This window comes from Physeter macrocephalus, chromosome 6 (genome assembly GCF_002837175.3).
Source record: "Physeter macrocephalus isolate SW-GA chromosome 6, ASM283717v5, whole genome shotgun sequence".
In the NCBI taxonomy this organism is placed as follows: Eukaryota; Metazoa; Chordata; class Mammalia; order Artiodactyla; family Physeteridae; genus Physeter; species Physeter macrocephalus.
The window spans coordinates 93,343,717-93,369,313 of NC_041219.1; the positions used below are offsets into that span (position 1 = coordinate 93,343,717).

Below are 25,597 nucleotides of genomic sequence, written 5' to 3' on the forward strand. Positions count from 1 at the left end.
AGAGGACTACGGCTGCATAGCAGAGGGATGCGAGCTGGGTGCTTTGTGACCACCTAGAGGGGTGGGATAGGGAGGGTGGGGGGGAAGGGAGACGCAAGAAGGAAGAGATATGGGAACATATGTATATGTATAACTGATTCGCTTTGTTATAAAGTAGAAACTAACACACCATTGTAAAGTAATTATACTCCAATAAAGATGTTAAAAAAACTACAAAAAAAAATGACCTCACTGTTATGGTTTCGGTGCATATGGTGAAGGGTGGGTAGAGCCTGCATGAGTGTGGTCAACGATGGGGTGGCTCTTCTCTCTTGCCTAGGCTCCGTAGTCGTCTTCTGCTCGTTTCTCTGCCCCTCAACCCCATCGCCCGTGTGTGTCATTATCTATCGATCATCTATCTATCTACCTATCTATCTATCATCTATCTATCTATCATCATCTTTTATCTCTTCTTTTCGGGATGGGCAGGCACGCTGACTCTGTTGGCCTTGCCTCCTGCTGTCCTGGAGAACCAGAGCCCGGGTCTGGGCGCTGTGTTTGGCAGGGGGCGCGCGAGGTCCCGGAGCTGTCCAGCAGTTCCTGGCTAAGTTCTCCCCTGCGCTCTCCGCGCTCTCCGCGCGGGGGAAGCTCTCCAGCGCCCCGCCCCGGCTAGGGAACCTCTCCCGCAGAGCTCCCAGGGCTTCCCAGGCTCGCCACCCGTCTCCGTCAGTTTCTCTCTACTTCCAGCCCCACCACGGGAGTCTACTTTGCCTTAGCAGTCTTCCTCCGCAACCCCCCGAGAGGGAGTCCCCTCTCTAGTCCCCGAGGTTGCGAGACTGTATGCAGGCTTCCCTCCTTTGCCTAAAGGGCGGGCGAGTGCGTCTCCTTCTAGCCTCGCCTTCTGCGATTGGGTGGTCCTTTCTCTCTCCGTCTTTCTAGACAGGCGCCCGAAATCTCGGGGTGAGAGCAAAGACCGCCCATCAACTTAGCACCTTGAAATAGAATCTTTCGATCCCGAAGGAGGTTGGTGTTGCCGGGGTCAGCGAGAGAGGGAGAAGGAGGGCGGAGGCTGCAACGGCTCCGGGGCTCGCTAGACGGGGCTTGGAGACCGAGGAGCCCGTGCGGGAGAGGGACACGGGGCGCGGGCCTCGCCCTCGGGCTCCCTCCCTTCTCCTTCTCTCCCCGCCTCCCGGCCCGCCCCTCCCTCTCCGAGGAGCCGTCTCTCTTCTGCGCGTCTCCGAGCGCTCTCTCCATTGTCTCTGCCTTTACAACAGGTTCGGGCGGGGGGGAAGACAGGCGGGTGCGGGGCCGCCCCAGCCCCGGCTTTCTTGGGGCGGCCTCCGTTCCTCCGGGTGTGCGTGCCTTCGGCTGCTTTGAATCGGCTCCGGAGCTAATTCCCCGGCGGAGCAGCCCCCGGCGAGTCCGACCCCTCCCTCAGGGCCCCCTCCCAGCCCGCGCCCCGCCGCCTGGGTTCTGCGTGTGGGAATGATGTGCGCGTTGGAGGGTCTAAGTTCTTCACGCGCCTGGGGGGTCCTCCCTTTTTTTTCTTAGGCTACCAAATCGTACTCCTCTTACTAATCAGTAAATCCAAGGCAGCGGCAGGAAAGACAAACGCTATTTTTCCCGCTTGATTCCAAGAACCTCTTCGATTTTTATTTTTAAAGAGGGAGACGATGGACTGAGCAGATCCACACCATGGAGTCTCGGGTCTTACTGAGAACATTCTGTTTGCTCTTCGGTCTCGGAGCAGGTGAGTGGCCTCAGAGCTGGGGCGGGAGAAGGGATGGCTCCCTCCTCGGGGCAGCCCGAGCTGCCTGAGGACGCCTCGCTCTTCCTCCACCTGAAGTAGGTCTGGAGTGGGAAGCTTGGAGTAGGGGGTGGGTTTGGATTTGGATTTTTTTTCTGTGCTTGTCTTGGAGACAGCAGGGCGGGTCACACCCCTAGTCCAGGGTTTGAGGGCCAAGGGGAACTTTGCACCGAGAGGGGTTTAAAGTAGGTCACGGAAATGGGACTGGGTGCTCTGCTCTTTAAAGCTTGATTGCTGATCTCAGGTAAGGCAGCGGAGGGAGTCGCCTCTTGTCAGTTTCCAATATTGTCTCTAAGACGCGGTTCTTTGCTGCCTTGGAGGAAGAGACTTATATTTTGATGGAGGTTTTTCTTTCTTTCCTCCTCCCTCCCCGACTCCCACCAGTCTGGGGGCTTGGTGTGGACCCCTCCCAACAGATTGACGTCTTAACGGAGTTAGGACTTGGGGAGTCCACGACCGGAGTGCGCCAGGTCCCCGGGCTACATAATGGGACGAAAGCCTTTCTTTTTCAAGGTAAGAGGCGCGTGCTCAGTCCCCAGTGTGGTTTCAGTTCGGATAATCCCGGGAGAAGCTGGCCTGACCGCTCTTCCTAACTTCTGTTTTGCCTCATGGATGACATCTGAGCTGAGATGTGGAGGGGTCAGTGTGAAATACACACACCTTCCATCTCTTTTTAAGTGGCTTGCTTTCTCTCTTCCCCCGCCCCCTCCTCTTTCTTACTTTGTACCCTTGCCAGTTCTAATGGATAGTCCCTTCATTACTGTACAGAAACTCCGATGGCAGATGGTTGATTTTGGAGTCTGGGTAACAATGAATTATAACACAAACGCCTCATTTGGGTGAAATTGATTTAGGTAGGGAATAGGGTAGCTTAATCTTAGTTAAGACACTGCTCTCTGAAAGTTTCAGGTACAGTGGTGCCCAGTTGCAGTGGAATTTCTTTATGTGGGTAGCTTTGTGGAAAAATTAGTATCTTTCAATAGTTTTTTTTTAACTACTGTATGTCACAAACACACTATATTTGAGACAAGATTCCTCATTGAAAGATAATGATTCTTCTTCATCAATGACAGGAAAAAGGAAATAATATTCTCTTAAAAATTATTTTGAAAATATTTCAAATAAATGTTAATTCAAAAGTATACTTTGTCTCACCATTAATCGTGTACTTAGGATTTTAAAACTTTTTTTTTGAAGTCAGTGGACTTTGGCTATGCACAAGTGTCTACATTTAAATTTATATTTAGGTCTGTTATGTAGTCAAAGCAAATTCCAATGCATGGATCCTTCAGCTTTGATTTACCAACCTTTTTGAAGATTGCTTGGTTTGTGGGAAGGTGCTGTAACATGAGCTTCTAAAAGGTAGCTAAACAGATACAGAAAGACTAGTTTCACATATGGGAAAGTACAGATGAAGGCAAAAGAGAAATGGAATTTGGTTTAACATATTTGATGGACTGACTAAAGCATCTTCTCCCCACCCCACCCAGTTTTTCTTTTGTGATTTCGGTGCTGTGGCTTCAAAAAAAGTGCAACTCATAATTACTAAAGAGTTGGATATGCAAAATAAAACCACTTCAGCAAATTTGCCACCAAGAAATAGGCATAAAATAAAACTTGAGTGTTTCTGTAGTGGTGTTGTTGCGTGGTATAGCCAGTATGTGTCACCATGGACAGTAACACCAAAGCTTACAGTTGGAAAAGGAGGAAATTGACATGTGTTGCATTTATTTAAAGCAAGTTTACTCTTACAATTAAATGCAATTTTCTGTTTTAATTATGGTGAGCCCACTAAATGCTTTTATTGTGAGGGATATTCGTGATAATATTTTATTTACTTAAAGTTCTTTTTTTTGGTGGGGAGTGGGGGTGTGATTTGGATATTGACTCCTTTAAAAACAATGACCAAATCTAATAAAGGAAATAAGACTTAGACTGTCAGCAAAATTCACAGAGCGGAATAAAAGTGTCATTAGAGTTAAGCTTCTGTTTTTCTCTTTTTCTTCTTGTCCTTTTGTTTTCAATCTCTGATTTTTCAATCCCTGTGAGCTGGAAACACAATTACTTCAGGGCTGCCAATTTGATTAACTGGAAAGCTTTACAGAAGCTAAAGCTCCTGATAAACAAATGGCGTTGAAGTGCCCTTAAAATTTCCAAAGGTCCTTTAAATTATATTGGTGTTCTTCTTGCCTTTCTCTGAAGACCGTCTGAGCTGTCACAAATAGAAACCTTCAGGACTGTGCATTTTATGTTCTGATGCTAGACAATTTCTAGGAAATAGTCTCAAGGCACCAATATCTTTTCCTGGTTAAATTTTTATAAGAAATGTTTAGTATTCATTTTTATTTAAATTGCCAGTTCTTCAAGGTAGGCATTGTGTTCTGAATGAATTGTCCATACTTACTACATATCAGTGCACACTGATGAATTGTTTTGTTTCCTTGTTGGTACCAAGCACAATATTTAGACAGAGTAAATGCCTGACAAATATAGTTTACGAGATTTGGAGATGTAAAGTTTTATTTCTTGCCAAATTATGCACCTTATTTCATATAGCCAATCAATCAGCAAGTATTTGCTACCTGCTGTGTTCTCAGTAGGCATGTATTACTGATGTGTTTATTATGCTCTAATGATTTCTCTTATTCTCAGATTTAGATTATAAAATTGACAACAGGTAGACCTTTGGCCCTGCTTGATAGTTTTGCATTACCTTGGAAAGGTCTTTTCTCTGCTATTAGAATGTGGAAACTGTTTTTAAGAAGTCAGTTCTGGGCTTCACTGGGATTACATGGATTTTAGAGAGACAAAAGCTTTCAGCCTCTGAAGATTGTATGGATTTGCTTTATAGTGAATTGAGGGTGCTGCGGATATTTTTGTATAGTCTTCAAAATGGCATAGCAGGAATAGTAACACATTACAAACCTGTGAGGTGCTCTCAGATTTCACATAAACCTCTCAGATAAGTTACTTTGTGCTATCAGATATGTTCCAAATAGATGGAAGAGCTTTTTGAACCATCAAATCTCTATAACTATCTTCTTTTGTCTCTTATCTTTAAATTAAAGAAATCTCAACATACAATTTCCCAGTGATTTTTGCTCATTTAATGTTGCTTCTCCATTTGGCTAGTTCATTCTTCTCTTTATTGTTTTTTAATATGCTTATAATTCAGTACTTTTAGAAACTAAATAGTTTTTGTAAATTATTGTGCACTAAGAATCTACTATTACTTAATGACTATTATATTTATTACATATGTATAATAAAAGCGAGTAGAAATGTATTTCAAAGTCATACCTGATTTTTGTCATATATAGCATCACTAAAATTGTTTTGTTGTTGTTGAAATTTGGTTTATAGTTGCTTTGGAAATTGAAGTAATAAGATGCTAAATTAGATCATCTTTTGATACATGTGGCTTTTGATCTGTGCCAATTATACTTTTCAAAAGAAAAAAGTGACCAGGCAACAGTTTGGAATCTATATCAAGATCTTCCATGTATTTCTAGCTGCAATCTGTCTGATAGCCACAAAAATACACTTATGGTTTTAAAAAATAGAAGACCAGGTGCTGACAGTCAAAAGACCTATGAAAGGTGGTAAAGAATTCTGAAATGTTAAGGGCTAGTGCAATTAAAATTAGAATTCTACCAACCTTGTTTAAAGTCTAGGGAATATTCTTCAAGATAATGATTATAATAATCTTTCCTCTTTGTACATGAGGCACCAAGAATGAGAGAATACAGAAGCATAGTTCTAGAACTTTCTAACATGATTTTCAGATCTTTGGTTTTAACATTTTGTCTGGCCAGGTTCCCAAACTAGATAGTTTCCTCTGTTGGTTTAATAAACTTTCTTCTAAGGTGTTCACAGATTTTATAATGTCACTAATCCCCACGAGAGAAGTAGATAAAATCAAAGCATATCTTTTTCTCCCTGAGTTGGTCATTGGGAAATAAATATTTAGTAATTATTTTTAAAGAGCTTTAAGATTTTTAAAGGAAAAAAAAGGTTCACAAGTCTACCTTATGCCAGTATTTGAAAACAGGAATGAAATTGGGCATTTGGTGGTGAGTCATTGGCTTGACTAGGCAACGGTAACTGCATTAAGGAAAGTGAGGTGGCAGTGAGTACTTTTCTTCAGTATGAAGATCAGAGAGTATCTGTGGACTTAGAGACAATGGTCATTTTGATGCCGCATTAGAATAGAATAACACAACGACTGTGGGCTTTGAAGAGATGGGCTTTGAAACCAGTTAGACCCAAGTGGAATTTCATTAGTTGTGTTTCTATGGTGAAGTTACTTAATTTCTGTGAGCTTCAGTGCCCTAAATTATAAAATTAATGTTATGAAGAATTTTTTTGTGCACCTATTCTGCTAGGTGTTAGGCCAATAACAAATGAAGTTAGAACTTTACTTTCATAGTGCCTTAAAAATAGTCATTAAACAAACAATTACGCAGATAATAATTTAATCACTATTAAGATAAATGATATGAAGAGAAACTAAGGATGTAATGGGAATCTACATTCTTGTTTAGGGAGTCACAGGATCAAGGAAACTGTCTTTGAAGGAGAGTCATTTAAGCTGATAGCCAAAGGGTAAATAAGAGTAGTCTGGGGAAGAGGAGCTGTGGGGATTCAGAAAGGAAGAGTAACACAGGCAAAGGAAATAGCATGAGCAAAGATCCTGACCTGAAATGAGCATGGTGCACTTGAGGAAATGGAAGAAATCCAGAGTAGTGGAAATATAAGTGTTATGATATGAAATGAAGCAAACAAAGAAAGCACAGATCAGTTTACACCGTAGATCATATTTATACAGAAGAATTGAAAATTTATCATTATACAAGATATACTGTGGTGGGCAGAATAATAGTCCCTCAAAGATGTTCATGTCCTAAGCCTAGGAACGGAGAATATGTTGTGTTACATGTCAAGGGGGAATTAAGGTTGCAAATCTTGGATGATCTGGGTAGGCCTCATGTAATCACAAAAGTTCTTTAAATCTGGAAGAGAAATATAGAAGAGTCAGTGTCAGAGTGATGCAGAGAATTACGACTAGACCTGCCATTGCTGGCTTTGAAGATAAAAGTGGGCCACGACCAAAGAATGTGGGCAGTCTCCAGAATTTAGAAAAGCAAGAAAACAGATTTTCATTTAGTGTGTCCAGAAGGAACACAGCATAGCTGACACCTTGATTTTAGCCCAGTGAGATACAATTTGAACTTCTGACCTCCAGAGATGTGAGATAATAAGTTTGTGTTGATTTAAGCCACTATGTGTGTGGTGATTTGTTACAGCAGCAATAGGAAACTAATACAGATTTTGATTCATGGAAGTGGGGATGCTGTAAGAAATACCTAAAACTGTGGAAGTGGCTTTGAAATTAGGCATAAGCTGGAAGAATTTTGAGGAACATGATAAAAAAGGCTAGATTGCCTTGAATAGACTTAGTAGAAATGGACATTGGCGATTCTACTAGTGAAGATTCAGAAGAAGATGGAACATGGTAAAGAAAACCCAAATCACCTTTGAGAATACCTAAACTGTCATGAACAGACTATTTGTAGAAATATGGACATTAAAGGCAATGCTAGTGAAGGCTCAGATAGAAAATCAGGAACATGTTATTGGAAACTAGAGGAAAGGATATCCTTGTTATACAGTGGCAGAAAGCTTAGCTGAATTCTGCCCTGCAGTTATGTAGAAAGCAAAACTTGTAAACATGAGTTTAGATGTGTAGCTGAGGTGATATATATGCAAAGTTTTAAAGGTGCAGCCTGGCTTTTTCTTGCTGCTTATAGTAAAATGTGAAAGGAGAGAGATAGATTGAGAGAACTGTTAGGCAAAAAGGAACCAGAACTTGATATTTGAGAAATTCTTAACATATCCACATTGCAAAATATGCTAAAATTAGGAGATTCACTGGCAGGAAAGCCTCCTCGGGAGAGAAAGCCGATAGTGTGGCCTAAAAACCTTTTGCTAGTGCCTTAGAAGTAAGGTCAGAGTGTTCAGTCACATAGAGGGCACTTTGAAGAAATTGAACCTGTGACTCATGTATTCCCTCAGACATCTCAGTGGAAACCTGTAATAGAGATGGATTTATCCAGGAAATATATGTGGAGGAACCTGTTGTTTAAACCTGTTGTTTAATGGAGTAAATCTCTATGATGCATGTGGGAGACCCACAAGGTTCTTGAGAAAACCATACCAGCAATAACACTCCTGGCTTAACCTGAAAGGGCAAGTGAGAAGATGTAATGAAAGAAGGTTGTTGGGTCCCCAAAATTCTATAAGCAAGAAACAGGCTGGTTAAACTACTCAGCTGCAAACATGTGCCACCTTTCATGGGCAGAGCTGAGAGCCCAGAAGACAGAGCTTAGAGCCTAGAGGGTGGAGCCAAGAATCACAGAGGATTATTCGCAGATCTTAAAACCAAATGCAGTTTACCTGGCTGGATTTCAAAATTGCATGGATCTGTGTCTAATTTTTTTAACTTCCATTTTCTCCCTTTTTGAATTGTGGATGTCTATAACTGTTATCCTATTTCTATCCCACCATTTTATTTTGGGAGCAGTTAACTTGTTTCTTGAGTTTTACAGGTTCACAGATGAGAGAAGTTGTGTCCCAGGACGGATAATACCCAGTCTCATTTATACCTGATTTAGATGATGAGATTTAGGGCTTTTGAATTGATAAGATTTAGACCAGATTTTAAACTTTGGGTTGATATTCTAATGGGTTGAGACTTTGGGGAACTTTGGGATAGAATAAATGTGTTTTGCCTGTGGGATGGTTATAAATCTTGCTGATGGACAGATTATGGTAGGCTGGATAATGGTCCTCCAACTGTCCACATACTGAATCCTAAGAAACTGTAAATATGTTATGTTACGGGCTAAGGGGGGATTAAAGTTGCTGAAGGAATTAAGGTTGCTAATCAGTGGACTTTAAAATATGGAGATTATTTGGGATTATTTGGGTGGACCTCATGGAATCACTTGGGGGGTGCCCACAGGGCCATGTACCCAGGACCATGTCCATGGCACTCCTTTAAATATGGAGGAGGGAGGTAGAAGAGTCAGTGTCAATGTAATGTAACGTGAGAAAGACTTGATTGATCCTTGCTGACTTTGCACTTGGAAGGTGGTCTTGAGCCAAGGAATGTGGGCAGCTTCTAGAAGCTGTAAAAAGTGAGGAAATGGATTTTCCCCTAGAACCTCCAGGAGGAGCTCAGCCTCACAGACACCTTGATTTTAGCCCAGTGGGATTCATTTTGGACTTCTGAACCTCTAGAACTGCGAGATCATAAATTTGCATTGATTTAGCCATTAAGTTTGTGGTGATTTGCTACGGCAGCGATAGGAAACTGATGTATATGTTAAACGTTAATGTTCATTTATTTTGTAACTGAATTAAACTTTCTTTTGAGCCCTCCTTCTACTAGGCATGAGAATAAATTTGTTCAGTGGTTGGAAACTTGAACTAGCCAGTTAAAGTTATCTTAGTCATTTGGGACTTAAAAGTTTTTTAAGTGTAAATTCAGTCTTCATACTAAATGATGAGTCTTTAAGGGATTCTCTCCATCATTCTGAGAACATTCTGAGGACAAACAGAGTAAAACCAAGTTGTGGGTTTTTTCAATTGTGCTTCTTTTTCAAAACTGCACCCCTTCTTCCCCCAAAAGGTTCATCCAGAGGTTAAGGGGGAAAATTAGAAAGCATGCATATTTTGGAAGTAGAATGGATAGCACTTAGCATGGTGTTTGGCACCCAGTCAGTATGGTAGTCAGAACTATGGACAAGGGCAAGAATTACTAGAGTTCTCTATCAAAAGTGCCAGGGGTATCTGTAGGATGCCAACTAGGTTTGATTTGGGAGGAGCTGGAGCAGTCTTGACAGGCTCTGACTGGTGAATGATCTCGAATGTCATGGCTAAAGTGCACCCTGGATAATAACTGAAGTGAAGAGCCTTTCTGTGGCTTTATTCCATCTCCCACTAGCTCATTCACCTCATGCTGGTCCCAGATCCCGTTCTTGCAGACATCTATCCTTTTTTGAGTCCTTGTCATTATCTATCCATAATTCAGATAATTATTGTCCATATGCTAACTGGTAACTTTGGTATTAGATATTAAGGCCTTATGGTGTGATGTCTCCTGTTGATTTTACTTTAATTCAATTTAACAAATATTGATTGCACTGCTATTATGTATAGGGATAGGACATACAGTATAATGGAGGAAAGAAGATGTCTACATAAGTTATTACATGAGGTAAAGCAGAAACCAAAATTTAATTGTAAATAGTGAAAAAGTAAATTTGGGACTTTATCTTAAAGAAGCTAGAAACTATGAAAATCATTTGTCCTAGTCTACATTTGACAAAATGTAGGTAATCATTTAACTATTAGCCAATTATAAGAACAAGTAAATAAAATCAAGTGTTGGGGTTTTTTGTTTGCTTACTTTTGCAAAAATATCTGAGGACTGTCTCTTAACCTTTTAATAAGAAATCATTTATTTTGAGGTATTTATCATTTTGGTCAAATTTTTATTTTTCATGTTAAAAATTTATCTACCTAAATCAGATCATCATAAGTTAGTGCCTTTGTGTGTCATTTGAGCATTCCTCTGACATTGTTTTTATCAATTTTATGAAACTTTTCATCTTTTGCTAGTTTTAGTTTAGAATTGACATTGAAGAGAGATGCCAGTCATGTGGAAACTCATTTTTTAGGGGCTAATTTTTGTTATGGTAACTTTTGCTTCACATTTGTTGAAACTCAGATATAAACCACTGTAATTAAGAAGAATTAGGGAGAGAATAGATGGGAAGAAAAGTGGAGCACAGCTCTTCCCTTTCCCATTAGGGCTGCTGCCAGGAACTGGACATGGGCCCTTGGACAAGTATTTGCTGAGTTGTTCTTGATGGCAACCCTCCTGACAGTCTTCATTCTGCGGAAGGGATGGGGAACCCAGACAACAAGGTGTCTCTCCCTTCAAAGAGAAGATTTAGAATGAGGACGACAAACCAGTGCTTGGAAGGTCACACTCTACCTGTCTAGACAAAGGGAAGAAATGATGGAGACAATTCCAAGTTCAAATTGATGTGCAGTAGTAATTAGGAACATGGACTCCAGAGCTAGATATCTTGGGTTCAAATCTTGGTTCCTTTGTTCACTAGTGCGAACTTGAACTTGTTATTTAACGTATCTCTGCTTCAATTGAGATAATGACAGTACTATTTCTTAGAGTTGATGTGTAGATTATATGAATAAAACTGTGTATGGCATTTACTAAACATTCAGTACACGTCAAATATTGTTTTTATTTGTAATTAGCTTAGCAGCAGATCAAGCTCCCTTGGATTGTTTTAGGGGCTCCCTGGTAGAAATGCTGGATTTTGTGGAGGAGCTAACCTAAGGTGACTTTCATGTGATGCAGGGATGAAGGTGAAGGTAGAGTGGAGTGGGGGAAAAACTGGCCCTGAAGCATCTCCTGTTCGATTTTTGTGGTTTGGACTTTACTTGGGAGAAGAGGACATGCGGTTTTGGGTAGAGAGAAATGAGAACAAATGGTCAGTTTGGAGAGGAAGGGGTAAAATCTGCCTTGTTGTACCACTGTTCAGAAGTGGGGGGGCATAGAGAAAAACCAGCAAAAGAAGATTCAGTACATAGTTCCTCTACAGTCACCCCAACACACATTACTTTTTAAGTGTATTAAAGGTTTAGCTTAGATTTTGAGTCATGTATTGTGGGGAGAAGTGTTAGAAGTTCTGAAAAACAACACAGTTGTTTTCCCTGGCTCTGTCTGGGTCACCTTGGCTTTCCTTGGCAAGGTACCAGCTTGGTCTGTTGGTGGGAGTTGGTGGTAGAGGATAAGATTCCAGGGAAGCTTGAATGGTGGTTTAGGGGCCAGGGTAATGTTGACAGAACCTTTGGGGTGGTCCTTTGGGTCCTTTATGAATCAGAGTCACTTTCCCTACATTTCCTGCTACATCTTTGGCTTTTCTTGAATATCTTGCTGGCATGATTGTTTCTCTTCATAGTCCCTCCACCAATTTTCATTCCAGTGGCACCTGGGACTCTGGTCTTAAGTGATGTACTGTCTTGTCTCTCTGTTGAGACTATAAGTTCCCCAGGGAAAGGATCATGCCATATACTTTTCCTGGCCACCAACAACTCTGTGCCAGTTCCTTCTCTGCATTGTTTTTCCTCTTTCTTTTTCCTGGTGAACTTTTACATATTATTCAGGACTCACCTAAGATACTACTCTTTCCTTGGTAGAATTGTTGTTTCTTCTTCTGTGTTCTCTAAGCTTTCTTTACTGAAACAACCACCTCACTGTATTATAGCTAGGGTTTTCTTTTTAACCTAAAAACTCTGACCACTTTTATTTTCCTTGCTGCTACTTCCCCGATCCACACCATCATCATCTTTTGCCTGGATTATTGCAGTAACCTCCTAAGCAGTCTTCCTGTTTACCCTCTTGCTCCCCTCCAGTTTGTTCTCAACATACTTGTCAGAGTGATCTTTGCAAAACATAATTCACATCATGTGACTGCTTTGCCCCAAACATTCAGTGGTTCCCCATTTCACTCAAAGTCAAAAATAAAGTTCTTATTATGCCCTACAAAGACCTACATGAACACTGCCACCCCACCGCATTACCTTCTGGCCTAATTTGCTGCTCTCTGCCTTGCTCTTGGCTTTAACTCTACTGGCCTTCTTCCTGTTCCTTAAATAGGCCTGGCACTCTCTTGACTCAGGGCCTTTGCACTGGCTATTGTTTTTTTTTTTTTTTTTTTTTTTGCAGTACATGGGCCTCTCACTGCTGTGGCCTCTCCCGTTGCGGAGCACAGGCTCCGGACGCGCAGGCTCAGCGGCCATGGCTCACGGGCCCAGCTGCTCTGCGGCATGAGGGATCCTCCCGGACCGGAGCACGAACCCGTGTCCCCTGCATCGGCAGGCAGACTGTCAACCACTACACCACCAGAGAAGCCCTGCACTGGCTCTTTGTTCTGCCTGGAATCCTACTCTCCCAGATATCTACATGTTTTCTCACTAACTTTCTTCAGATGTTTTCTCAAATATCAGTTTGTTAATGAGGCCTACCCTGACCACTGAGTAACATTTCAACTTGTCTTTTACCCCACAAGTATTCTTGATACCCTTTATTCTGATCTATTAATTTCCATAACATTTACCATCTAACATGCTATGTAATGCACTTATTTATCATTTGAATTGTTTATTCTCTTTCTTCCCTCTGGAGAGTAAGCTCCATAAGAGCAGGGCTTCTTGGATGTTTTATTAACTAATATATCACCCAAGTGTCTAGCATATAGTAAGAACTCTATAAATATTTGTCACATGAATCTACTTGTCTTGCTAACTAGATTGCGATCTCCTTGAGGCTTGGGACTCTGCCTCGTTCCTTGTGGCCTCCTGGCCTATTGTGGTGGCACATATAATATGCTCAGTAAACCATCAGTAAGTGAATATTTGTAATGTTGAATTGAGTCCATTTAGTCATGACAAATCTGATTTTTTTGGTGACATTATTATATTTTATTTTTATGTAACTTTAAAGAAGGCTGAAGAACTCTTGTACTAAATCAAAACACCTACATTCTTCTTCAGTCATAAGAAAAGGTAAGAGGGTTGAGAGGCATTGAAAAAGGGTAGTTCTGCTTAACTTAGTCTCTGAATTATTCTGAGAGAGCTCTTCTGTATCCCAAAATGAAGTGTGCCACAGAGGAAACAGCAGCATGGTGAAGAACCTGGACATTGTGAACACTTGTTGACGATGAGAGTTTAAAATTTCAGTTTGAAGTATTGTGAATTCACCATTTAGCAGAGACACTCATATTCATATGAACGTACTAAGAAAGATTTCCAAGGCAGATAGGATTGATTTGGATTATCTATGCTATGGTACTTTTCCACTATTGCAAATCAAGCAAACAAACTGGAGTGTATCCAGAGGACAGCAACCGGAGAATTGAAAGGTTTGGAAACCATGTCAGATGAGGAACAGTTGAAAGAGCTTGGAATTTTTAGCCTGGAGAATAAACGACACTGGAGATATGACCCTATATTTTAGATATTTGAAGGACAGTCATGTACGGGAGGGCTTAGGTTTATTTTGTGTTGTTCTAGAGCAGTAATGCCCAAATGTCAGCCTGATGATCCTTGGTTAATTGACTGCCTTGTTAAAAATACTCTCTGGCCTTCCTAAACTAACTAAGTTTGTATTTCTGGGGGTGAATCCTAGGAATCTATATTTTGAAAAATCTTCCTGTGATTTTGATGTTCAGCCAAATTTGTGAACCATTGTCTAGAACTAAGCCGTCCAATATAGCAGCCACTGGCCACATGTGGCTCTTGAGTACTTGAAATGTGCCTCGTACAAACTGAGATGCAGTGTAAGTATTAAAATACACATGGCGTTCTGAAGACCGTCTAAAAAAAGAATGTGAGATCTCAATATTTTCATGTTGATTATATGTTGTGATAATATTTTGGATATATTTGGTCAAATAGATACATTATTAAAATTAAAATCACAATCACCCGTTCCTTTATTTTGAAATGTGGCTAATAGAAACTTAAAATTATTTATGTGACTCACATTTGTGGCTCTCAAACTTCTTCTACTGGGCAGAACTGTTATAGAGGGCAAAACTAGGATCTGCAAAGAAAGTTAGGAAGAGGAAATTTTTGAGTCAATGAAAGAAAAGCATTTTCAACAAATAAATTCAAAAATTAAGAGGCTTATTTTAAGCAATATTTTGTCCATCCATCCATCCATCCGTCCATCCATCCATCCAATAAACATACTTCTAATAATACTCAAATAGAGATTAAATGACCTATTTCAGGGAAGATGTTTCAATGTGTGTGGGGTGGGGATTAGACTAAATGATTTCTAAGATTACTTTAGTTCCAGCTGAAAGTAAATTACTATCTTTTCCCTTTTAATTAACTTTTTATTGTAACCACGGGTGTCCAGGACATCTTCTTTTTCATCTGTCTGACAATCCTTGACTCTCTTCAAAACAGTTCCCTTTTAAAAAGCATCTTGAAGTTCTAGTACTCTGAAGTTTGCTACTGAGATATCCTGTCATTTACTACTGCGCTGTGCATTTTGTATCTGATTTATAAATATTTCTTCTTTTAAAAAATTGAAATATAGTTGATTTACAATGCTGTGTTAATTCTGCTGTACAGCAAAGTGATTCGGTTATATATATATGAGCATTCTTTTTTATATTCTTTTCCATTATGGTTTATCACAGGATATTGAATATAGTTCCCTGTGTTCCACAGTAGGACCTTGTGGTTTATCCATTCTATATATAATAGTTTGTGTGTGCTAACCTCAAACTCCCAATCCATCCCTCCCTCCACCCCCATGCCTCCCGGCAACCACAAGTCTGTTCTCTATGCCTGTGAGTCTGTTTCTGTGTCGTAGATAGGTTCATTTGTGTCATATGAATATTCCTTCTTAATGGTAGTGATCCACTTTATTTCTTCCATTCACTGGTGTTTTAGCGTTTAATCTATTTTGCTTGTCTATTTAAATGGAGAATCCCCTAGGCAAACAGTATGTCTAATTCTATGTTCTTGGAGTCTAACACATTGTACTGATGGACCATTAAATGTCCCAGAAAAAGTGCCAAATAGATTAAGTATTTTAGAGCAGAATATAACCTATATTTTTAGAACTCATTTAAATTTCCGGCAGTAATTGGTAGCTGAACATCCTCACTATGAGTTGTGTGTGTTGACATATACTTGTAACTGAGCAGAGTTCTTCCTGGAGACTAACAGATTGTTAAAAAAAAAAGACACATAAGAAGGTTGCTGCATGCTACCAATGAGAGGCAGTGCTCCTAGTAACTGAATGTTGAACCTGGATGTTTCCTGAGAGCCTGTCGATTTTGGAGGAGGACATGTTCACCGATATACTTTGGTGTATTCTTACTACATTTCATCAAATTGCTAATTATACTATAAATACAGATTTGTTTAAAGTGTTTGAGTACTCCTGAGAGGCAGCTTATTTTATGTTACCATCATTCATGTTTGTTCTTCCTTCTGAGACATTTTCAAAAGTTCAGTTGAAATGTAAATACTTTGCTTCTGTTAATACTTCCTATCCCCTGATGTTCAGACTGAATTTTTATAGGATACTTAATAGATAATTTAATTCAAACATCTTAGAAAAGCACTGTGACTCTAGGCTTTCTGTTTTTGCCTTTCAAATGAAAACAAGGAGATTTTTCACTACAGGAGAGGAAACATCATACCCCAAGTAAAGGGGAGATTTGCTTTAAGATGTCTCAGAGGTGGGATTGTTGCATCCAAATTTGAGACCGAAGAATCCAACTTGGGCTTGTCTGAGGTTTTAGGACACTTCATGTTTCATTACTATTCTGAAAGAAAACATGTGGACATGACTTTGCCAAATTTCTTTAACTTAAAATTCGAGGGTCAGAAGTTGGAAGCCATTTTAATTGGACTTTTAACATTTCAAACTCAAATCTGAGTTGCTTTTACCATAACCCTTACCAAATTCTTCCTGAAGTTCATCACTAATTTCTGTGATAAACAGTAATCCTGAAGAGACAGGACATTGTTTTAAATTATACTTTTCATAGGCTATTATGGGTTAAAATTAAGAATTCTTTGAGGTTGAAATGAATTGGATATAAGCACTTGAGTTGGAATGTGAAGTTGCAGTATGGGAATTTGCAAGAAATCAGGCCTATAAAGGGAAAGAAAAGAACTCAGAATAAACGTGTATTTACTGCTACTCACCTTGAAACACTGACTGATGCAGAGGTCAATTTTTTTCAAGTTGCTGCAAAATTTTCATTAGCCTTATCATAGATACCTCTCTACAACAAATTATCTCATAGTACATTTCATCCTTTTGCTGCTTTGGGTCTACTTTTTAATAATTGAGTTGCATTTCCGGTGACAATAGCATAATTTAAATTGTTCTTTGATAACACACTTCCAAATTAGAACATGTTTCAGAGACTAATGGAAAAAAAATGAGTGTTCACTCTGTGAATTATTGACCAGGCAGGAAAGTGTCCAGTGGGGAGAACCCACCTATTTAATGGATGATTACTTTTTGTTATTTTGGTCAGCAAATTAATAAAGTCAGAGGGTGACGTTGGGGAAAGGCTAGATAGCCTGTGGAAAGTTGCAGGCTCAGTCTTATTTCTGAAACTTTCCGGGACTGATGTTAATTACACAGGCATCAGACAAGAAAAGGCCTGCTTTTAAGTAAGCACTATCCTAGCTGTCATGAAGAAACTAGAGGGAATGTTTAAACTGTAGCCATCTGTGTGTAACAAAGCTTTTCTCTCATGGGAAGAAAACAGAATAGAGGTGCAAATGCAGAACTACCTCTTTTTAGACTTTCTTAAGTTGTTATATAACCATGCAACAAATATGTACTACGGGAGATATCGGAGGCTTCGTTTTCTTTCTTTTTAAAAATTTTTATAAATTTATTTATGTACGGCTGCGTTGGGTCTTCATTACTGCACCCGGGCTTTTCTCTAGTTGTGGTAAGTGGGCGCTATTTTTCGTTGTGGTGGGCGGGCTTCTCATTGTGGTGGCTTCTCTTGTTGCACAGCACAGGCTCTAGGCACACGGGCTTCAGTAGTTGTGGCTCTCTGTCTCAGTTGCTCCACCGCGTGTGGGATCGTCCCGGACCAGGGCTCGAACCCGTGTTCCCTGCATTGGCAGGTGGATTCTTAACCACTGCGCCACCAGGGAAGTCGCGGAGGCTTCGTTTTCTTTCCACACTATCTTAGTAGAAGAAGTAAGTAAGGAGAATATAATTTGTTATTTTTTTTCCAACAGTGTATGTTGGGATATGACTGCACAGAAGGAAATGTTCAAATCATTAAACTGAGATGTAGAATTTCAGGTACAAGCTCTCTATTCAAGGAAAAATAATAAATCCAATGCTCTGTTGATATTGATGACCATTGGACAGTGAATACATTTATATTTTAGTGGATTAAATGGAGAGAACTCGTAAAATAAATCTATAAAAATATGAGAGAGGACGATGGGAAGTGTGGACTGAATGTTCTACATTCTTGCTGCAGAGAGACTTATTTTTAATTAGAGAAAGTAGAACGGAGTGCACTTTCAAAGCAAAGATCAAATGTTTCTGAAGGACAAAATCCGTCTTTGTGGCATTGTAGGTATTGAGGAAGAACACGGTATGGCATAAGACACCGCAAGCAGATTCAGCTGTCAGTATGTGATGCGTGAAAAGACCTGGGTACTGCTGGCTCTGGAATTGGGTCTCACTGGTACAGATTGCTGCCAACATTTGGAACTGAAATAGGCCATTTTGCACATGGCGCATCCTCCCTCTGTAGGAGGAATGGGGTTTATAACAAGTGTTAGCCACTATTCTGTCCTCCAGATAGACCCGTGAAGCTTTTTTGCATTTTGATTTTGAAAGCACTATATCTTTGGAGCTATAGTTGAATTCTGTCTGTAGCTATAGCAGTAAATAAACAAATTGCTGGTGAAAGTGAAGATTTAGCAGGATGCTAAAAAAGACTGAAAAAAAGATAATATTGACTTTATATCATTCTGTTTAGTATTACCATGAACTAGCAGTGGTTGGTTATCTTTTTTTAATACGTACATATATTGTTATTGACATGCAATCATAAGCAAAAAAACCCAAATTTGGACTTGTCTGGAGTTTTAGTCCATTTAATGTTTCAGTATTTTTCTGACAGAAAATGCATAGAAATGACTTTACGAAATCCCTTGCCAAATTTTTCCTGAAGTTTACCATTAATATTTATTTATGAATGTCGATTCTTTACTCCTCTTGATTTATGGTGGTGGGTGTGTGAGTTTGTCAGACTAACCCAGTCAGATCCTTCCAAGACAGTAGTGTGCTGACCAGATGGATTAAGGTATTTCTATTATAAACAATAACTGTTTACGGTTCTCTTGCTAATTCTTTGAACAAAAAAGGGAATGATGAATTACTTGATTAATACAATATGGATAGCATTCTAGCCAAATTTTATTCATAATTATATAAATATGTACCTACAATATAGGTATTTTAAGCATACTGTATGTAAGATTATTAGGCTCCCAGAGCCTCCGGATAACCCCCAAGAGCAAAATCCTATTTGTCTGTTTCATCTAATCCCTTCATCTGGATTCACCACTTTCTTCCTCAATTGCACTTTCTCCTTCCTGGTCTCTTTGACTGTTCTCTCTCATTAACATCTACATTGTTGTCATTGTTGCCAAAGGTTTATACAGTCCCTATGGGCTCCATTTAATGGTGTTGCCAGGCCTATGCTGCAAGTCCCTATCATTTCAAATTATTCATTTTATTACTGTTTATCATATACTTCAAGTTGGTAAATTTTGCAACAACTGTGAGAAACTTGTTTCATAAATTTGCTTTATTCAATGAGCTGTACTCCATTGTTTTCGTGTACACCTCGGATATTAATTTTTTACAGAAGAAAAAATTACGACTTTGTATCGATACCCTCTTTCTTTCATGAGAGAAGCCTCATGCTCTAATTAAATGTAACATATGTTAAGTGCCATGTGTAATTTTTGTTTTGTTTTGTTTTTTATTGTGCTTTCTTTTTTTTTAAAAAAATCTTTATTGGAGTATAATTGCTTTACAATGGTGTGTTAGTTTCTGCTTTATAACAAAGTGAATCAGCTATACATATACATATATCCCTATATCTCCTCCCTCTTGCGTCTCCCTCCCACCCTCTCTATCCCACCCCTCTGGGTGGACACAAAGCACCGAGCTGATCTCCCTGTTATATTTTGGAATAATGCAGTAAGTATTCTTTTGCGTCTGGCTTCTTTCACTTAACACAATGTTTTTGAGTTTTCTCCATGTTGTATGTACCAGTAATGCGTTTCTTTTCATTGCTGAGTTTATTCCATTGTATGAATGTACCACAATTTGATTATTTTCCTGTTGATAAACATTTGGTATTTTTCTAGTTTTTGGCTATGTGAATAATATGCTTTATTTCTCTTGGGTAAATATCTAGGTTAGAAGTTGCTGTGTATATGTATATTTAACTTCTTAAGAAACTGCCAATCAGTTCTTCAAAGTGGTTGTTTTGTATCTGTTGTTGTTTTTGTTGGTTGTTTTGATACTGTTTTGTATCACTCTGTGCTCCTATAGAAATGCTCCACATCCTTACCAACTTTGTTTTTGTAGTCTTTGATTTTAGCCAGTTTTGTGGGTATGAACAGGTATCTCATTTTGGATTTAATTTGCATTTTCCTGCTATAGCATAATATGCTATTCAGTTATTTCTTTTTGTGAAATACCTGCTCAATTGTTCTGTCCATTTAAAATAAAAATCTTTTTATTGTTGGTTCTCATAGAATTTCTTCGTATTGGATTGGCCAAAAAGTTCGTTCGGGTTTTTCCATAAGATCTTATGTAAAAACCCAAACAGACTTTTCGGCCAACCCAATATATTGTAGATATGAGTTATTTATCAGATATATACCTCGTGAATATTTTCTCCCAGTTGTGGCTTGTTTATTCATTTTCTTAAAGGAGTCCTTTGATGAACAGGGATATTTACTTTTGATGAAGTCCAATATATCATTTTTTTCTTCTATGGTTTGTGCATTTTGTGTCCTGTCCAAGAAATCTGATGTTCGTCTAATTTTAAAAGCTTCTTAATTTGTGAGTTCCTTCTTACCAACATGTAAATTCAGCAGAAAGAAACAGACCTATATCATCTTAGAATTTTTAAAGCAGACCATCACAAAATTATTGCTTACATGGTCAGGGTAAGGAACGTAAATAAGCTCACTGAACCAGCTATGAGATTATAAGTAGCGAGGTCAATAGCTAAATGGAAAGTTCAAGTTTCACTTAAAGCTGTTCAAATTCAAATTTATGTGTCTGGAAATGGATGGGCCAGTTGGGGGGTTTGTAATCCCTGCCTTAAAGAACTATTGAAATAGATTCTTATTAAATGATTTTTGTCCAGTGACCGCTGCTTAAACCTGAGCTCTTTTCAGGTGAGAAGGCGTGATCAGTCTGTTGATTAAAAAACCCCAGTCTCAGACAGTTTGTGCCTTCTGCTTTTTTCTACAATGAGGATGGTTCATAAGGAGGATATGGCTTTGGTGACCTCATACCCAGAGGAAAGACTTGAGATCTTTGGGAGGCTTATCCTTGGGTTCCACTATCTGCAGGGTGTGTGTGTGTGTGTGTGTGTGTTTGTGTGTGTTGATGTCCATCTCTCTGCTGCTCTCTAGGGTGATGTCCCATGCCCACCTGTTGCTACTTGTGGTGGCAGTTGTGGCTCAAGTCTGTGGCTGTTGTTACCTGTACACTGGCTTTTGTACTTGTGCACTCGGTCAGAGCCAGTGGTATCACCTGGCTGACTGCCTTATCTTTGTCCTGCTGATGCTCTAGAGCCTCACGAGGTCTGGCTCTAACTCCCACTTGACCCTAGTCTGGGTGGCTGACCCCTCTGCATCGCTCTTTGTTAAAGCCACCTCACTGTTTCTCTGGTCTTTTCTCTGGCAAGGTCCCGAACCAGACCTTGGGAAAGGTAAATCTCAAGACATCCTTCCTCCTTAGCCCATTGCACTTCTGAGTTTACGCTGGTGGAAGGGGTATCGTTAGTACACTACTAGGCATCTCTAAGAGCTGTGTTCTAGAAGCTTGGCTCTTGGTATGTACAAGGAAGGACTTGAGAAATTTACAGAACCCTCTCTGGAGATAGTAGCAGGCTCGCAAGGCTGTAGTCTTTCTGCAAAATCCTATTTTTGAATTACAGAAGTTGAATATTACTTAGGCTTTTTTTCTTTGCATTCCGTCTGTACTGAGGCAAAATTTTCCTCCTAGGCAGAAGGATGCTTAGGCTAGTTAAGGTGAATGCATTCAGAAAGGCATATTAATAATTTATAAAATATTATCCCTGTTACACATAAATAGAAATAAGTCCACTGTGTTAAATCTACTATATTAGTCTCAGTGGAGTTAAACAGTAAATAGTAATAGGATATATGATTATAGTGCTTCAGGAACATGCACCTTAGTTTGGAAGAGAGGATGAATAGAAGTAAAATACATAAATGAATAAGATAACAATCCAATGCACTTACTTTATAAGAATGATGATTTACATATTCCATTCTTAACCCTGTTTGCATCCTTACTGTACCAGTGAGCTTGGCATGGGGTCACTAACTGCCCTGCCAATAGTAATATTGGTGATGGTGGTGACTGTACAGCTGAGTCTCTAGCCATTACTGTGGTTTTTTTTTTCTGTTCTGGCTTGCCTGAAGCTGTTAGAAGCACAGACTGTTACATAATATTCTGACTTCTGGTATCTGGCATTATGTAGTATGGGGGAAAACTTTGCCTGGTGATAATCAGCTGCTCTCTCTATGTCCCTACAAGATATCCTGAGATTAAAAAGCCACTTTCCAAAGACCTGTGGCTGATACTGGCTTCAGAACATTATTGTTTGTGAGATGTCAGAATGCCGTGAGAGAGAGATGGATTGTTTTTAATTCTGGAAAGTGGTGTAACTGAAAAATCCCAAGTAACATCTGTATATATCATACATATAGAGTTCAAATGGAAATGGAAAGATCATTTAGAGAATTTAAAAGTTATTGGCCTGAGAAAAACCAGAAAAAATATGTTTTAGGATTTATTTTGCATTGATCACCTTCAGTGGGTTCCATTGCTTACAATAAAATGTCATAATGCTTTGGCACATTGTCTGAAAGGGGAGAGTATGTAAGTAAAATTAGATTAGTTTTTCACCTGGAACCCAGGCTATTCTACTATTGTGGCAACTTAAAATACAATAGATGGCAGCAGGAGTAATATCAACATGATAAATGATAATGCTTCCAGAGGAGCTGTGCTGATCAATATTGCTAGTGATCCATAAACTGAGGACTCTCTTAGCGGGGTTTGGTATGATTAGACCACAGTGGCACTAAAGAAGCCATCCCCATCTGTGGCATTAATAATCTTCATAAAAGCAGACTGTCCATGTTGATGCTGACACCGTAGACTGCCTGGCAGTGCCGGAATTTTCCCTTAAGATAAATGCATCATTAACTGTGATGGCTCCAAAGGAACTTTTGTGGTCTTTGGGGGTCAATAATCTCTAAATATATACTTGCCTAACAAACCACAGATGCTATGAGAGCACTTTTATAGACATCTGGCCTATAAGTTGTCTCTTAAATGCCCTTAAACCATGTACATGGCCAAGTCAGTGACTTCAGTGGATCCACTCCAATCATTAGTCCATACGGTTATTAGTGCTCTTGGTGTAAATGTTCCAACTCCATTTTTATTATAGTAGCATTTTTATAGGTCCAGAATCAGCACTGCCTTAGCATGGAGCTCAAGCCATTTTCTAATCTAAAGCCTTGAATTTTAAAAGCCTTCAGGATTAAATCCTTGACGTAAATAGAGAATAACCAGGCAAAGAAAAATACATCTTGGCTCAAAAACTTTCCTTGGAAATGGAGGCAAATTGAATTCGCTGTTACAAGATCTTTGGGGTGACTCTCATGTGAACTGAAATAAGACTGATTGACCTCTAGTTTTTGCTTTAGGGTTGTGTACGTGCGTGCGTGTGTGTGTGTGTGTGTGTGTGTGTGTGTGTGTGTGTGATGTGTGTTTATGAAAAATCTCTGGTTCACAAGGTTCCAAATCTTAATCCTTAGTATTGGGCCATTGCCTTTGCCTCAGAATGCCAAGTTTCCATTGAATTTAAAATGTAGCTTTTACCTTAAGGACTGTTTCTGTCCCCAGCTTGCTTTCTAAATTGGAGTTGTCCAATAGAAAGGTGTAATGTGTGGCAATGTCCAATATGGTAACCGTTAGCTATGTGTGGTATTGCACACTTGAAATGTGGCTAGTGTGAATGAGGAACTGAGCATTTAAATTTTTATTTAAATTTAACAGCTTATTTTTTGATTGGGTTGTTTGTTTTTTTGATATTGAGCTGCATGAGCTATTTGTATATTTTGGAGATTAATCCCTTGTCAGTTGCCTCATTTGTAAATATTTTCTCCCATTCTGAGGGTTGTCTTTTCATCTTATTTATGGTTTCCTTTGCTGTGCAAAAGGTTTTAAGTTTAATTAGGTCCCATTTGTTTATTTCTGTTTTTATTTTCATTACTCTAGGAGACGGGTCAAAAAAGATCTTGCTGTGATTTACGTCAAAGAGTGTTCTCCCTATGTTTTCCTCTAAGAGTTTTATAGTGTCTGGCCTTACATTTAGGTCTTTAATACATTCTAAGTTTATTTTTGTGTATGGTGTTAGGGAGTGTTCTAATTTCATTATTTTCCATGTAGCTGTCCAGTTTTCCCAGCACCACTTACTGAAGAGGCTGTCTTTGCTCCATTGTATATTCTTGCCTCCTTTGTCATAGATTATGTGACCATAGGTGCGTGGGTTTCTCTCTGGGCTTTCTATCCTGTTCCATTGATCTATATTTCTGTTTTTGTGCCAGTACTATACTATCTTCATGACTGTAACTTTGTAGTATAGTTTGAGGTCAGGGAGCCTGATTTCTCCAGCTCTATTTTTCTTTCTCAAGATTGCTGTGGCTATTCGGGGTCTTTTGTGTTTCCATACAAATTGTGAAATTTTTTGTTCTAGTTCTGTCAAAAATGCCACTGGTACTTTGATAGGGATTGCATTGAATCTGTAGATTGCTTTGGGTAGTAGAGTCATTTTCACAATGTTGATTCTTCCAATCCAAAAACATGGTACTACAGTGAGGTATCACCTCACACCAGTCAGCATGGCCATCATCAAAAAATCCACAAACAATAAATGCTGGAGAGGGTGTGGGGAAAAGTGAACCCTCTTACACTGTTGGTGGAAATGTAACTTGATACAGCCACTGTGGAGAACAGTATAGAGGTTCCTTAAAAAACTAAAAATAGAGTACCATATGACCCAGCAATCCCACTCCTGGGCATATACCCGGAGAAAAGCATAATTCAAAAAGATACATGCACCCCAATGTTCATTGCAGCACTCTTTACAATAGCCAGGACAAGGAAGCAACCTAAATGTCCATCAACAGAAGAATGGATAAAGAAGATGTGGTACACATATACAATGGAATACTACTCAGCTGTAAAAGGAACGAAATTTGCAATTTGCAGAGACATGGATAGACCTAGAGACTGTCATACAGAGTGAAGTAAGTCAGAAAGAGAAAAACAAATATTGTATAATATCGCTTATATGTGCAATCTAGAAAAACGATAAACAGATAAAAACTTATTTTCAAAGCAGAAATAGAGACACAGATGTAGAGAATGGGTGTATGGATACCAGGGAGGGAAGGGGGAGTGGGATGAATTGGGAGAATGGGATTGATATATATATACACTACTATGTATAAAATAGATAACTAATGAGAACCTACTGTAAAGCACAGGGAACTCTACTCAGTGCTCTGTGGTGACCTAAATGGGAAGAAAATCCAATAAAGAGGGGATATATATATATATATGTAGGTGATTCACTTTGCTGTACAGCAGAAACTAATACAACATTCTAAAACAGCTATATTCAAATGCAAATTAATTATAAAAAATGTGATAGGGCTTCCCTGGTGGCGCAGTGGTTGGGAGTCCACCTGCCGATGCAGGGGACACGGGTTCATGCCCCGGTCCAGGAAGATCCCACATGCCGTGGAGAGGCTGGGCCTGTGCGCCGTGGCCGCTGGGGC

The 25,597-nt window shown here is 39.4% G+C and overlaps 1 protein-coding gene across 1 annotated transcript in view; it reads left to right on the forward strand.

Annotated features, from left to right (window-relative positions):
• The first annotated feature begins 1,232 nt into the window (after nt 1-1,232).
• The window catches only part of NELL2 (neural EGFL like 2), a 391,071-nt gene continuing 366,706 nt past the window's right edge, over nt 1,233-25,597 (forward strand). Inside the window, exons 1-2 of the mRNA XM_024122905.1 lie at nt 1,233-1,729; nt 2,171-2,299. Coding sequence (XP_023978673.1) covers nt 1,675-1,729; nt 2,171-2,299 — 184 coding nt within the window. The 5' untranslated portion in view covers nt 1,233-1,674. The remainder of the gene's footprint in view (nt 1,730-2,170; nt 2,300-25,597) is intronic.